Source organism: Panthera uncia, chromosome B1 (genome assembly GCF_023721935.1).
Source record: "Panthera uncia isolate 11264 chromosome B1, Puncia_PCG_1.0, whole genome shotgun sequence".
NCBI classification, from domain to species: domain Eukaryota; kingdom Metazoa; phylum Chordata; class Mammalia; order Carnivora; family Felidae; genus Panthera; species Panthera uncia.
This window is the reverse complement of record NC_064811.1, coordinates 40,340,020-40,356,239: the sequence shown is the minus strand read 5'-3', so window position 1 is coordinate 40,356,239 and position 16,220 is coordinate 40,340,020. Positions and strand designations below refer to the sequence as shown.

Here is a 16,220-nt window from a genome sequence, read left to right as displayed (position 1 = left end):
CCTGGGTGGCGCATCCAACTTCGGCTCAGGTCATGGTCTCACTGCTTGTAAGTTTGAGCCCCACATCGGGCTCTGTGCTGACAGCTCAGGGCCTGGAGTCTGCTTCAGATTCTGTGTCTCCCTCTCTCTCTCTGCTCCTCCCTCACTCCCACTCTGTCTCTCTCTGTCTCTCAAAAATAAATAAACATTAAAATTTTTTTAAATAAATAAATAAACATTAGAAATCAAGAAAAAAGAACACTGAAGTAATAGCAACTCAGACTTGAAATAAATGATATCTTCGATCTTTCACGGTCGATGTAAAACACGGCGATTGAGTATTCTCAGACTATTATAGCCCATATTGGCCATGTAACATGTGACATGTGACAACTCTGCCGAAGACAAAGAGAAAAAGTCACTGGGAATTGTTTCTATTTAGTTTGCCTCTTTTTCCTTCCTCTGCCTCAAAACAGTCTGGGCCTTTCTGGGACTGCTGTCAACTGTATAAATAATCGACAGTTGTGTGAGTTTTAAAACAACCACAAACTGCTTCATTCTTTTGCTACCTTGGCAAAAACTTGCAGGAGGAGGAATCAAAAAATTTAACTCCACTTTAGGGGAATATCCAGAAGCAATAATAGCTACCACGTGGCACTCAATTAAATAGCTACAACATAAACTAAGCTAAAAAACACAGCACTTACTACCTCCCATGCACTGTTTTAAGACTTTTGCATTTTATTAGGCTCTCAATCTTCCCAAGTCTCTAAGGTAAATGCTCTTATTATCCCCATTTTGCAGAGGCAGACACTGGGGGAAAGAGCACTTAAATAACCTGTCGGAGGTCATACACACCAGCTCTGCTAGGACTCAGAAGCCAAAAAAGGTCATCAGGCCCTGGAGGGAGGCTCTCGGCTACTATCCTGCCCACCCCCACTTCCAAGGTGAAGGATCACCCTGGGTCTACAGAAGACCAGATGTGAAAAAAGGCCGTGGAGGACACTGTTGATTTTTTTGTATCCCCAATTCAACGACAAATGTTTACGAGGACCTACTATGTGCAGGCTGTGTTCTAGGGGCTTGGGATACATCCATGAACAAACATCCCTTTCCTCCCGAGGGCTCCCATTCCACTGAGGGAGGAACAGACAGTAAACACAATTAATAAATAATTCAGGATATCAGAAGGCGGAAAGCACTAGTGGTAAGAGTCCCAAGGCCGGGAGCACTGGGGCGGGCTGATGGGAAACTGGAAGCATGAGGAAGACACAGTTTATCTAGCTCCCTCATTCTCTCGGGGTCTACCATCAGCACTGATCCTTCGGCTTCCCAACGTCCTGTCGGTACGCTCTGGGCCCCTCCCTCACCCTTCTCCCATCCCTCACCTCTTTACCGCATCAACACTTACCTGGGATGCAATCTCTTATGGATTTTAGAAAGCGATTTCTACTATGATGGTCATGACTCATGAAAGCCTAATGCAACATTTCTCCAGCAGGGTTCTGAGAAACACTAATTTTATGAGATGTTAACAGGTGTTCTAAAAGAGGAATTCTACTTTTTTTTTTTTTTGGAGGAAGAAAGAGAGCGTGCACAAGTTGGGGCGGGGGGGGAGCAGAGGGAGCGAGACAGGGAGAGAGAATCTCAAGCAGGCTCCACGCTCAGCGGAGCTTAGGAGCCCTGCGTGGGGCCCCATCTCACGACGGTAAACTCATGACCTGAGCCAAAATCGAGAGTCAGATGTTTAACCAACTGAGCCAACCAGGCGCCCGGGAATTCTATTTTCAAGTAAGTTTGAGAAACTCCCAGGAGGTCTCTCATCTGCGGATGTGCATTGTGAATCACAAAGAGAGAAATATGAAGTGCAGATTTAGGAGACGTTGCCTTTTTCTCTCAGGGTATCTATCAACATCTCAAGAAACCAGTGTCCCACAGAACACAGTTGGGGAAATGCTGGTCTCATGAGCTACATCTCCATCTTCAATGCCTCCCTCCAACAGACAGAATTACAACATGTCTACCAAAAAAGCCCCTCATTTTACAGGTGAGAAAAACAAAGCCAGGGACACGACGTGACTCATCCACAGTCGAATGATGAGTTACTGTTGGCTGAGCAGGACTCCAGCCCTCAAGCCTGGCCTCGGGGTCCTGGCCCAATTCTCCTTTTGCTGTTCCATATAACCGATGCCTATTTTTAAAGGGAATTTTCGAAACAAAGCTTTGATGCATGGGAAGAAACCCCTTCCTTTCTCTTCCTTTGTGCCTTTCTTCCTTCTTTCCCTTCCTCCCAAATATGCGAAGGCATCCAGGATCAAAAGATACAAACTGTGAATGAGCTAACATATGGAAACTTCCTGGCTCCATGCCTGACAGAGTTAAATCATAAATAGTAGTTCTTTTTCCCATTCCCTGCCCTCAAGTTGCTTACTGTCTAGCAGGAAGATCTAAAATAACTGTAATGGTCTTTTTAAAATTTTTTTTATTAATGTTTTTATTTATTTTTGAAGGAGAGAGAGAGACAGAGCATGAACAGGGGAGGAACAGAGAGAGGGAGACACAGAATCTGAAACAGGCTCCAGGCTCCAAGCTGTCAGCACAGAGCCCGATGTAGGGCTCGAGCCCACGTACTGTGAGATTATGACCTGAGCCGAAGTCAGATGCTTAACTAACTGGCTGAGCCACCCAAGCGCCCCTAACTGTAATGTTTTTTAAAATTGTAATACAGAATAATAATAAAAGACAGAAGAGGGTAAGGGTGGAATTTAAGGTAGTATGTAGCATAAAGGAACCCTTGGGATAATCAGAGAAGACTTCACAGAGCAGATGCTTGAGCTGGGTTTAGACGGGTGAGTAAGAGCTTGCCAGGACACCAAGGCATAGAAGGCAGCCAGACAGAGGGAAGAGCACATACTTGCAGACAAAGGCCTGGAACAGCCCAGCACTTCTAGGGAACTGGAAGTGATTTCAGCCCAGATGAAGCACGGGGATAAGGTAGGAAGTGTCTGTAAAAGTAAGAGGGGTGGGGGAACAGATCCTGTCTCACATGACCTCGTATGGAAACACCACTTAAAGGTTCTAAGCCAGGGAGTGATGGAGTTAGATGTGCATTTCTGGAGAGTTCACTGGGGGCGGGGCTAGTGGGGGCAGTGCAGAGAAGGCCACACTGAAGAGAGACCATGAAGAGGCAAGAGAGGAAGCCTAGATGAAAGACGGTGAGGGCTCCACTGAGGCAGATAGGGTGGGGATCACAGGGGAAGGGATAGATCTGAGAGAAGTAGTAAATTGACTAGACTTAATGCCAAATAGACACAGAAAATGAGAAAGACACAGTTGTAGGAGGACTCCTGGATTCTGGCTCGGATGACGGAGTGATAGCTAGGAAGGGTGAAGCAAGGCATGGAGGAAGACGGACGTGTTTGGGGACTGGGAACTTCTGAGTCCAGACCTGGACACCTGGGGGTATGCTCTCATGTCTGCTGGGGAAGGATCCACCAGGCATTTGCCAAATGTGGGAACCTCCACACTGTGAGAGCAAACAGTTATCTGAGGCAGATGTTTTAAAGGTTCCTCCAATCTTTGTACATGAAAGGCTGGGCCTGAACACAGGAGAAAAGACGTATCCCAAAGAGTAGAGACAGGGTTAATGAGGACCAGGCATATGCTGGTTCCAACACTTAATCTCAAGACTGCTGACTCCCTGGGTGCCCCATGGTTGGAGCAAGTCCCAAAATATCACAGGATGCAGAGATCTCTCTGGGCGTCCCTCCTTTGCAGAGAATAGAGATCGATGCCCAGGCTGCCAACCTGTTTTCTCTCATCAGGGCACCGTGGTCTCGTCCCATCAAATGCCCGTAACTGTAAGGAGGGGTCTGAAGGAAATGGCAACAGCATGTCTTCTCTGCCCCTGAGAATGCTCCCCCATGTGGAAACTCCTCAGAGCACCCAAGCAGGAGCTCCCAAAACCTTACTTGGCCGGGCACAACCTTCAGCCCTCCATCGTCTGCTTTCTTGCAACCCTTCAGCACCGGGGCAAACACCCTCCACAGTACGCAGTAACGTCATGCAACGTTGTTGCTATCTAGGGAAAGTGGAATATGAAACACCTGGCTGGCGCAGATCTAGCTGCTCAACAAAAGAAGTATTTCTTCCTTCAACTTTAATAGCCAATTCCTTGATGGCTTCCAAACCGACACTCACCCAAATGGGTTAGGATCTGGCCCTGGATGGGGGTGCCCACTCACGGCCCATCTGGAAATAAGCGAGACCTCTCCAAAAATCCAGTGGGTGAGGAACACGAGACTGCCAAAGGCAGCCCCTGCCAGGCACCAGGTAGGTCTGGAGGCCACGCCCTTGACTGCCACTCCAGTATTTTTCCCCTCTGGCTTACTGCAGTCGCCATCTAGGATAAAAAATGGGAAATGGTCAATTACATGAAAATGTACCCTCTATATTTCACAGACTTGTAGCAAGCAAGAAATAGTACCTGGCTTCAAGGAGCTTATTTTAGAAGGGAAGATGAGATGTGGCACTGTAATACAAAGTGGAACGTGCTGAGAGCTAGTTGGTGTGAGAGATGATTTCAGGCAGGCTAGATCAGGAATGCTTTGGGGAGAACCAAGCATTTTGGGATTTCACAAGGGAAAATGCAGCGAGTTCTTTACTTCATGTGAAGTTAACAGTATGAGCAAAAACATATACAGGAAGGGGCACCTGGGTGGCTCAGTCGGTTAAGCACCCGACTTCGGCTCAGGTCATGATCTCGCGGTCCGTGAGTTCGAGCCCCGCGTCGGGGTCTGTGCTGACAGCTCAGAGCCTGGAGCCTGTTTCAGATTCTGTGTCTCCCTCTCTCTGACCCTCCCCTGTTCATGCTCTGTCTCTCTCTGTCTCAAAAATAAATAAACGTTAAAAAAATTAAAAAAAATATATATATATACATATATACATATATATATATATATATATATATATATATATATATATACACACATACAGGAAAAGTGACCGGTATGTTCAGGGGGGAACAGATGCAGTCCTACTTGAGTAGAACATATTCAGGACACCAGGCCATGTCCCCACCTTCCCCAGGACACCAGGCTATGTCCCCACCTTCCCCCCACCCCCAAAGAGGGCTCTCATCTACCCCACTGTGCATCCAGAGTAATAGTCGTACACTTACTGAGCAGTTCCTGAGTTTCAGGTCTCTTCCTAGCCTTTGATAGGAACTCATTTAATCCTGGCAACAACTTTACAAGGTAACCTCTGTTACTAGACCCATTTAGTAGATCCAAAAACTGAGGCCCAGAGAGAACAAGTCACTTGTCCAAGATCATACAGCTGGTAAAGAGAGCTTAGGCAGACCAACTCCACCACCTGTGTCCCTAACTATTCCCTACTTCCCAGGGCTGTTTCACCAAGAGGTCTCATTTCACTGCACCAATGACTTCACACACAAAAACGTAACAACCGGAGAAAATGCTGGCAGGAGAATGTCTTTGTAAGAACAGACAGCCTGCTGGGCAGATGGCCCATGCTACTGGGAAGCTCTCTGCAGGACAGAAGAAAGTCTTGGGGTCTGTTTCATGAGGAGGAGGAAAGCCATTCTGCCAATAAAGGAGTCAGAGGGAGAGAAGCAGAGCTGTGAGCCGCAGGGATGATGGGGAGGGTGGTGAAGACAAAGGAGGCCAGGGCCTGGAGACTGAGCAGTCTTTGGGTGGGGAAGAGGGAGACCTACACTGAATTTGCGGAGCACCACTGCTGTGGACTCTGGTCAGGGACCCCTCTCCCAGGACCCAGCAAATCTTCACTAAAACTACAAAACTGCCTGGTGTGATCTGATATTCTGGGGAAACTGATGAGGAGTCTGGGGTTTTGTAAATGAGGTACGGGGCAAAAACAGGAAGGGACCAACAACTGGGTCACATAAATTAAAACAGAGGCGAGAAAAAAGAAAACTCAAGTCAGGAAATGTCAATGATACCCTGAAGTTCAGATCCTTATCAGCCTGTACCTGTGAAATTTGCTGCCTGAGTTTCCACCTTCCAATGTTAGTGTTTTATGAAACATAAAGCATATATTAGGGCACCAGACTGAGTTCTAAATGTTCTAATAGTAATGTCACTTGACCAGTATCCTTGAATGATGTTCCCTTGTTCTCACTGTCCCTGTTTCATGCCAAAATTGGGGCGAGAGGCGGATTATACAAGCACTTTGTTCATGCTGAGCCAAAACCCTCTAAACTTTCATTAATCTGTGAGATTTCTCCTTGTATTGACAAAAGAACAGTGACTCACTGAGACTCACACAAAAAGCCAGGTGCAAGTTAACCAGAATCTAGTAACACTTCTCCCTTCTTTTCAGAAGGATCTCAAGTTAGCATATGGAGTAAATATGCAAGCTGGGGATGTGTATGTCTCTGAGAAAGTCAGCTCCAAAGAGAGACAGGTGATTTGGTATAAATATGCAAGATTTCCTTTCTTTTTCAACCTTCAGACTTGGAGCTTAAACATCTTCAGACTCCCAGAAAAGAAAAAAAGAAACAAAAACCAAAAAACCCAGATAGTTCCCAGAGCCCTTGCTCATGAATAACTTCTCACAGTGTTAGAGATATACGGGGGTCAGTGTGGAGGAAGAGAGACGAAGGGTCTCATCCCTCAGCCCCATCCAGAGGGAGAGGGGAGAAAGACAAACTGAAAGCCAGCTGGGAGTCTCAAGCCTGGGTTACTTTCCCACTCCACACTGATACAAGCCAGAAATGGCTTATTATTTTCATCCTCGGTTCTGGCAAGGAAAAGGTGCCTTCTCCCTAGATAATAATCCACTGGCTGTGGATTATTATCCCTCTTTCAGAGGGAGCAAAAAATTGAAACAGAGGCATAGTGCAGAAAGACTTCTTATCTTTTCAAGATGTGTTCCATTCAGATAAGTAAACTATGCAAGAGAGCAGATCCCTAAATAAATTGGGCGTATGCTTACCTGTGTAAATGCGATCAAGTGTGGCTATGGTACTTAATGTCAGTATCACTCTGTTGGACATCTGATAACTCCAGATTGGATTTAGTGAGGTGTACCATATGCGGAGAACAAGAAGAAGAATCTGTCCTAAGATGAATCCCCAGATTCTGAGGTACCTGTAAGAACAAAAGTATTTTTAATAACTTTTTATGTGCTTTCAATGTACCATGGTCAGAGTGAATTCCATAGTTTCATGGAATGAATCTATAAAGTAGCCCTGTTGGTAATTTGCAATAATGAACATGGCTTAATCTTCAGTCTTTATAAAGCCCATTACCTAGGCAACTTGTTGCAATCTCCTAATTCTCAAAACATCGTGGAGACTGATGGCAAGTATTTGCATTCCGATTTTGTGAAAAGGGGGAAAAAGTGAGACTTCCAGAAGCTGTATGCAAAGTAAATACTATCACTGAAATTCCTGGTCCCAACTTTCCCTTTGGTAAATGATCACACTTGTTTAAGATACGAACCTTTGTCAATGGATATAAGATACCATACCTTTGTAAGCCACTTCCTGTCCACCATGTCACGGCTTGTACTATCAACGAGGAAGACACTCCAAGGGCAAGGACCACTAGCCGAACTCTGGCATTTGGAGCCTGGAAGGAGGCTATGCTGCCTACAAACAAATTAAAGAGAGCTAAACATTTCCGGCAATCATTCTTTGGAACACAATGGTCTGCATTCGATAACTGTTGCGTCTGATACCACCTCTATACCCAGGAAGATAAATATGGACTGTGTGTATAAATTAAAAAATTTTTAATTTTTTGTGATGTCATTCTTAACAATACGTTCACTACGTTCAAGTGTACAATTCAATGGTTTCTAATATATTCACAAAGTTGTGCAACTATTACCACTAATTCCAGAATATTTTCACCACCCCAAAAAGAAACTCCCTTTTCCTCCTCCCTACTGCCCCAGCCCCTGGCAATCACTAATCTACTTCCTGTCGTATAGATTTTTCCCATTCTGGGCATCTCATATCAGTGGACTCCTATAATAGGTAGGCTTCTGTGACTGGCTTCTTCCACTTAATCAGAATATTTTCAAGGCTTATCCATATTATAGCATGTATGAGTACTTCGTTCCTTTTTATGGCTGAATCATATCCACTGCATGGATATATTGCATTTCATTCATTCATCAGTGATGGACATTTGGGTTGTTTCCATTCTTTGGCTACTAAGGATAATGCTGCTAGGGGTGCCTGGGTAGCTCAGTCGGTTAAGTGTCCGACTTCGGCTCAGGTCGTGGTCTCACAGTTCGTGAGTTCAAGCCCCACGTCAGGCTCTGTGCTGACAGCTCAGAGCCTGGAGCCTGCTTTGGATTCCGTGTCTCCCTCTCTCTCTGCCCCTTCCCTGCTTGCATGCATGCGTGTTCTCTCTCTCTCAAAACTAAATGAACACTATTTTTTTTTAAATCAGAATGCAGAAAAAACATTGACAATTATTAACTTTATCATTCATTTATAAATATATAAATCATACACTGGAGGCACCTGGGTGGCTCAGTCGGTTAAGTGACTTCAGCGTAGTTCATGATCTCACAGTTCATGAGTTCGAGCCCTGCATCGGGCTCTGTGCTCACAGCTCAGAGCCTGGCGCCTGCTTCAGATTCTGTGTCTCCCTCGGGGCACCTGGGTGGCTCAGTCGGTTGAGCGCCCGACTTCAGCTCAGGTCACGATCTCGCGGTCTGTGAGTTGGAGCCCCGCGTCGGGCTCTGGGCTGATGGCTCAGAGCCTGGAGCCTGCTTCCGATTCTGTGTCTCCCTCTCTCTCTGCCCCTCCCCCGTTCATGCTCTGTCTCTGTCTTAAAAATAAATAAACGTTAAAAATAAAAAATAAAAAAAATAAAAGCATCCAGATTCTGTGTCTCCCTCTCTCTGCCCCTCCCCTGCTCACACACACACTCTCTCTCTCTCTCTCTTTCAAAAATAAATAAACATTTGCATTTTTTTTTTGAAAAAAGAATAATACTGCTATAAACATTTGTGTGCAAACAAGGTCTTATATGAACATAGGTTTTCATTTTTCTCAGGTATATACTGAGAAGTGGAATAGTTAGGTCATATGAGAACTCTGCTTAACATTTCAAGGAACTGCCAAACTGATTTCAAAAGCAGCTGCACCATTTTATATTCTTACCAGTCATGTGTGAGGGTTCAAGTTCTCCATATTCTTGCCAACACTCATCACTACCTAATTTTTTGATTAGAGCCATCCTAGTGGGTCAAAATTTATCAGGCAAGAAAAAAACCTAAACCAATAGGAATATGAACTAGTTTGTAGTTAAGTACATAGTAATTAACCCAAAACATCTGAGGTGCCACATGAGGTGATAGCATGTAACACCCAGCTCTTCTCTGTCGTTATATAAGGATTCCTTAGGACTTTGTCTTCAAAGACAAAGTTGTTTCATTTCCTTAGCAGCATCTGAAGGGAGTTTTAAGGTAAACCACGGCTTACAGCAGCCTCTGTCTAGCATCAGCAGAGCTCAGTGACTACCCAGAAGAGGATCTGGCCAAAACAGTCTCTTCATCCTCAAACTCTACATCACTTTCCTACCTACTCCATTTTCTCAAATTGAACTCCACCTCAACTCAAGTGATGGATCTGCACAGAGGAAGGAGGTGAAATGGGAACAACAGGAAGCATCCCAAATACCACACACACCCCAAACTTATTAATATCAACATCCCTTACAGCCACCAGAAGTTACTGGGCCAGAAGTGGATTTAAACAATCAAAAAACCACCCCAGTAACTCTCAGTCAATAGCTCTGTAGATAAGGCTTGACACAGGCATCATTGAGCAAAGGCAACAAAGAAGTGCCACTGATGAGACCACTCCCATAAAGCCAACCAAGGAGTGTGACGAGAAAATGAAGCCTGCAACACTCAGGCCACAGTAATTCCCAGGAGGGTACTGTAAGCCGAAGGCAGTGTAGCTCGGCCACTATACCCTCAACTCAGGGTAGAACGCCTCATTTCTATTATTTCTGGAGCTGACATTTTCACATTTGATTGGTCTTTCCATTTCTCTGGACGTCGTCTGCATAAAGGGTGCATTTTTCAGTGGTCTTTACCACTATCCTTTCGGAGCCCAAGATCTTGAGAAGCCGAGTCCTACACCCTTGCGGGTATCCACAGAACTCACTGCCCTAACCTCATTCTGCCTTCTTCGGGGACTGGCCCACAGAAAAGCAGAAGGCAATTTCATAGTAATTCCTGTCACTGTTTCTGAAAAAAAGTCAAATGACTGTATCCAGAGAGAAGAAATATATGCCACTTGGAAAACTCCAGAGAAACCGACTGCACTGCATTGTAACAGAAGAGTAAGACATCTGGAGTTTTCAGCTACAGATTCAACCAGATCACAGTCTGGTGTTTTTGTTTTCTAAACCTTTTCTTCCATGACCCCACCCTCTTACTTTTTTACTCCCAGTACTTCTTCAAGGTCTCTCAATATTTATTTATATTAATAATCTCAATTCCTTGGGACAGTAAGTGTACATTCAAAATTTTTAATTGATAATTGCTAATGGCGACATAACATACTCAAATTCAGAATCTAAAAGATACCAAAGGTATGTATTGCAAAGTTTCCCTTTTATGTCTGTGTCTAGATACCACTTTCAAGTAACTAAAATGCTATCAGAATTTTGTTTTTTGTTTGTTTTAAAATCCTTCTAGGGCCATTTAATGCATTAAAAGCTAAATATATTTCCATCTAAACTTTCTTACACAAATGTTAGTATTCTGCACACACTGTTTAGTGATTCCTTTTTTTCACTTAATAATATATTTAAAGACTATTCCATTCCTTACATAATGTTCTCGTTCTTTTATATAGCTGCCCAGTATTCTACAGTGTTCCAATTTTCAAAACCATAATTTATTTAACCAATCCCATATATAGGACATGTAGGTTATTTCCAACCTTGCTATTACAAATATTGCTATAATGATTAACAACCTTATAGTTTTACCATTTAAAAAAAATTTTTTTTAACGTTTATTTATTTTTGAAACAGGGAGAGACAGAGCATGAACGGGGGAGGGTCAGAGAGAGAGGGAGACACTGAATCTGAAACAGGCTCCAGGCTCTGAGCCGTCAGCACAGAGCCCGACGCGGGGTTCGAACTCACGGACTGCGAGATCATGACCTGAGCCGAAGTCGGACGCTTAACTGACTGAACCACCCAGATGCCCCTAGTTTTACCATTTTAAGCCATATGTAAGTATATCTGTAGGGTATATTTCTAGAAATGGAATTGCTGAGCAAAAGGGTATATATGTATTTGTAATTTTGATAAATGCTGATAAATTATCCTCTGCAGAACTTGTGCCAATTTACATTCCCACCAGCAATGTCTGAGTGCCCGCTTTCCCATCCTTACAATACAGTGTTACTCGACTTTGTTCTTTGGCAATCCAGTATATGAAGCTACATACAAATATGTGTGTGTGTGTAAGTTGTATTCTACATATTTTAATTTTAAAATACATATTTAAAAAATTACATTTTTCCCAGTAAACTGATCATATCCTTTGCTCTGTTATCTATTGAATTGTTGTTCCTTTTTATTATTGATTTGTAAAAACTCCATGTTAGTGATATTAGCCCTTTGACAAAAGAGTTACAAATATCTTTCCTAATTTGTTTGACTCTGTTTACTATAGTGTTCATTGCGTATAACTTTCCTACTTTCATGCAGTATGATTCAACAATTTTTAATGGTTTCTCAGTTTTCTGTCATAGTTGGAAAAAAAGTACACAAAATTTTCAAGAGTTGACCTGTTCTCCCTCTTGATTTCAGTGATTTTTTTAGGCTTTTCCGATCTGACAGAAAAGTGAGAAATGTAAAAGACATTGGCTCTTGGTCTAGTCTTCCAGTTCTAGTAAAACTCTTTAAGATAGGAGTAAGAGAGCGATCTTTGTTTTTCATTTAATCATTTAACATACAAAGAACAGTGTACATATTTTCACTTGATCTTGGAAAAAAAAAAAAAACAAAAGAACAAAAAATAAACACACACACACAACACCTTCAAGAAGCACTTTTAAATCTTACCAATAGTAATTATCCGCAACAGGATTAGCATCCACCTCTTGTTAGCCAATTTCCAGAAAGGAGTAAGTGTTAGGAATATTGGAGAAAGAAACACTATGCCAAAACCTTCAAGCCCAGTGAGTTCTAGAGTTTGCAGGGGAAAGTAATAAATCATCGGTCCCAGGCCATGGTAGAGAGACCAAGAAACATACCCTAGGGGAAAAAAAAAATGATTAAGGAGAAACTGTAAATGTGACTTTGTTTCAAACAGTAGCCCTGCCCCTCCACTATAAGGGCTCTGGCTGACCGCCCTCCTTCACGATTCTGACCCTAACTGGGTTCCTGTACAGAATTAATTCCTCCCCTTCCTCCAACAAGAAGAGAATGTCCCAGGATGAAAATGGCTTCCTGCTGTTGTGAGTCCCTTGACACCCCTTGTTTATTCCTTTAACCTTGTTCACACCCACACAGGCCATCCCTTTATTGAAACCTCTTCATTTGGACCATCTAGGTTGAAATTGATAAAATTTCTTTACCTAAGTCAACCATTCTATAAAGAGCAATAACATGAAAATCAAAAAGGGGAACTAACAAGGGTGTCCAGCTGGCTCAAAAGGAGGACTATGCCACTCTTGATCTCTGGGCTGGGTGTAGAGATAACTACCAAAAAAAAAAAAAAAAGGAACAAACAGCAGGTGGCCCCTCCTTTGCTCCCACTCCAGACTACATCCAAAGGCAGGTTAGTCAGGCAAGAATCATTTACTTGTAAGTAGACTTTTTTAAACCTAGCCTTATAAGACAGTATGGCGTAGTGAAATTCCAGGATCTGGAGTCAGGTTCACCTCTGCCAACTACTGACTGTATAATCTTCTACAACAATAATTAACTAATGGGCACTTACAATGCGGCAGCATCTGTGCTAAGTATTTACAGAGATCTTATTCCTCCTACAGCTCATGTCCTATGAAATGGACACTTTTTACTCCCCTCTTACAAGCGTAAAAACAAACAAGAACAGAAAAACTTCTGAGATTCAGAAAGTAATTGTCTAAAGTTGAAAAAGTGGCAAACGGCAGAGTGAACTTAAACCCACGCAGACTGGCTCCAAACGTAGCCATCTAACCGTCACGTGTAGTAACTTTCTCCCGAGGTACTTCTCAGGCTCCCTTTCTGAACCAGCAAAGTAGTCCTTTCAGCCACCTCACCGAGTTGCTAAGATCAAATGAGATCAAGTACACAGAATACCTAGCACCCTGGGTACTTACTGAACGTAATTCACTTTACACCGCTGTACTTAATACATTTGAAGCTAAGGGGGAAAAAAAGTGGGGGGTACCCTCCCGAGTATTAGTAGCTCCCAGAAAATCAAGTTCTTAGGAAGGTGCCCCTCCCAAGCGAAAAGAATGTTTCATAATGCACAGCGAGATTATAACACTGTCCCAAACATTTGGGAAATCTGACTTTAGTCACACGACTCCGAGAGAATTGCCCAATAATTGTCCTTGGGGCTTTTTGCAAAGCTGCGAGGTGCGCACACGGGACCCCAGTTCGACGCTTTTCGCGCAATGCCCAAACGAGCAGCCGCCACCGAGGCCACTCGTGCGGGGCCAACACAGGCAGCAGCTGCCTCCCTGCGTGCTCACCTCAAGCCGCTGGGGGACACGGGGACCCCTTTCCTTGTGAAAGTTAAGGTCCAGTACTGAATCTTACTAACGTAAAGGTCGCGGAGGGGGCCGGTTCGGGAGCGGTCCCTGCCGCGCGGGGTCAAGGTCGACACGTGGAGAATAGAGCGCCATCCCAGGGTGGAGTGGAGCTCGGAGGCACCGTCTCCCCCACGGAATCCTCGGCTTCCGAACCCCAGTCTAGGTCTTGTCTTTTTTGACGGCGGTAGCAAAAGTTCCCAGAGGACTTCTGCATCCTGGGCGCGCGGCGCGCTCCCTCCCGAGCCCAGCCAACCGGCCGAGCGCCGCGGCTCCGGGCCGGGTGGCGGGCAGGCCCCCGCGAACGCGCGCCCGGGGGCGGCCTCAGCTTACCCAGGAGGCTCTCCAGGAGGATTTCTCGCCACAGCCAGGACATGGCCGCGACGCGCAGCGGCGCTTCCCGAGCGAGCAGCGAGCGCCTGCCCCGCCGCGCACGCCCCGCGCCCGCCGCCGCGTCCTCCGGAGCCGGGTCCGCGCGCACGTTCCCTCGCCGAGCCTGCTGCCACCCTCCAGCCCCGCGGCCCGCGCGCCGGGCCGGGCCGGGCCCGGGAGAGGGTGGGGCCGCCGCGCGTCCGCCCCCGCCCACCACACCCAGCCCAGCCTGCCCGGGCCCGCACCACCTGCTCGCTCCGCCGCCGCACCCCCGGCCGGCAGCCTCCGCCCCGCGCCTTGGCGCCAGGCAGACTCGCGGGGGCCTCGAGCCCCGTTGTCGGGGCGAAGGTGGGGTTTCCCGGCCCGGCCGCAGAGCAGCGCGGGGATGGAGCGCTGCCGGAGCCCCGGAGGACGGGCGGCTAGTGCCGGGTCTAAAAGGAGCCCCACGGTGGTGCGCTGCGAGGTGCAGGCTGGACGGGAGGGGGCCTGCGGGACGGGCTCCGGCCCCCGGGGCCATCAGGTGCCAACAGGACCGTGGGCCTTCTTTAAGCCGGGGCTAACGCTTGGGAGGCGGCATTAGCCTCCCGAGACTGAGCTACTCCTCAGCCGGGCGGTAAACAAATTGCGCTCTGGAAGGGTGGTCCGAAAATCCCAGAGGCTCCAGGATTTTCTATGGCTTGTAGAGACCTTGCAACACTTGCTCAGGGGAGAGGAAACAGGTGAGGTGAGCGGAAACTCTGCCCTCCTCAACTTCATGAATAATGATGTCTGAGAGTGCCCGTCCCTAAGGGGAAGGGGAGAGGAGTTCCAATCAACAGCGGAGCCAGTGAAGAAGGCCGGTGGTTTCTCGCTCGCATATTACCACACCCCAGAATGTCTTGAAATTTTTTTTGAACCTTCTCAGAGCAATTTATTTTAATTCGCTTTAATTTTTTAGAAGAGTTTATCATTTATCACTGCTGGAAAGTTTGCTCTGAAATGAAACAATGATGAGTTGCCTAAAAGCCTCAGAATCCCTTAAGAGCAGTTGTTGCTAAAAGTCCATAGGAGTTTTAGGCAAAGAGTTCCAAAATCACGTAGTTACTTCCTAGTACTCCTGTCACAAGGATAGCATATACATCAGTGGAATAGAACTGAGAGCCCCAAAAGAAATCCTCTCCATTGGGGTCAGATGCTTTTCAACAAGCTTGCCAAGACAATTACATGGGGAAACGGATGGTCTTCAACAAATGGTTCTAGGACAACTGGATAGCCACCTGAAAAAGAATAAAGTAGAACCCTTACCTCACATAATATGCAAACACTAACCCTAAATGGATCAAAGCCCTAACGGTAAGACATAAAACTATAACTCTGAGAAGAACGCATAAGAGTAAATCTTCAGGGTCTTACGTTGGGCAGTGGATCCTTAAGAATGACACCCAAAGCCCAAGTAACAAAAGATGTAAGAGGTAAGTTGGACCTCATCAAAATTAAAAGCTTTTGGGCTTTCCATTTTTTAATGTTTACTTATTTGTTTTTGAGAGAGAGAGAGCACATGCACAAGCCGAAGAGGGACAGAGAGAGAGAGAGACAGACAGACAGACAGAATCCGAAGAAGGCTCCAGGCTCTGAGCTGTCAGCACAGAGCCCGATGAACGGCTCGAACCCATGAACCATGAGATTGTGACCTGACCCAAAGTCAGATGCTCAACCTACTGAGCCGCCCAGGCACCCCAAAAGCTTTTGTGCTTTAAAGGACACTATCAAAAAAGTGGAAAAGCAATGCACATATTAGGAGACAGTGTTGTCAAGTCATACATCTGGTAAGGAACTGGTATCTAGAATATGTATTAAAAAAAATACAAGTCAACAGTGAAAAGACAAATAACCCAATTTGAAGATGAAGAGATGTGATAGACCTTTCTCCAAAGAACATATACAAGTAGCCAATAAACACAGGCAAAAAATATTCAAATCATTTCATTAGGGGAAGGCAAGTCAAAACCACAACGAGATGCCCCTTTACACTCACTAATATGGCTGTAATCAAAAAGTCAGACTATAACAAGTATTGGCAAAGATTTGGAGAAAGTGGAACCCTTCTACATTGTCTGTG

At 45.3% G+C, this 16,220-nt stretch overlaps 1 protein-coding gene across 1 annotated transcript in view; it reads right to left on the bottom strand.

Annotated features, from left to right (window-relative positions):
• CWH43 (cell wall biogenesis 43 C-terminal homolog) overlaps positions 1-14,284 on the bottom strand; it is a 56,293-nt gene extending 42,009 nt beyond the window's left edge. Inside the window, exons 1-5 of the mRNA XM_049632078.1 lie at positions 14,084-14,284; positions 12,072-12,263; positions 7,492-7,612; positions 6,955-7,109; positions 4,180-4,381 (exon numbers count right to left, since the gene is read on the bottom strand). Of these exons, the coding sequence (XP_049488035.1) occupies positions 4,180-4,381; positions 6,955-7,109; positions 7,492-7,612; positions 12,072-12,263; positions 14,084-14,126 (713 nt within the window). The 5' untranslated portion in view covers positions 14,127-14,284. The remainder of the gene's footprint in view (positions 1-4,179; positions 4,382-6,954; positions 7,110-7,491; positions 7,613-12,071; positions 12,264-14,083) is intronic.
• Between the last annotated feature and the right edge of the window lie 1,936 nt (positions 14,285-16,220).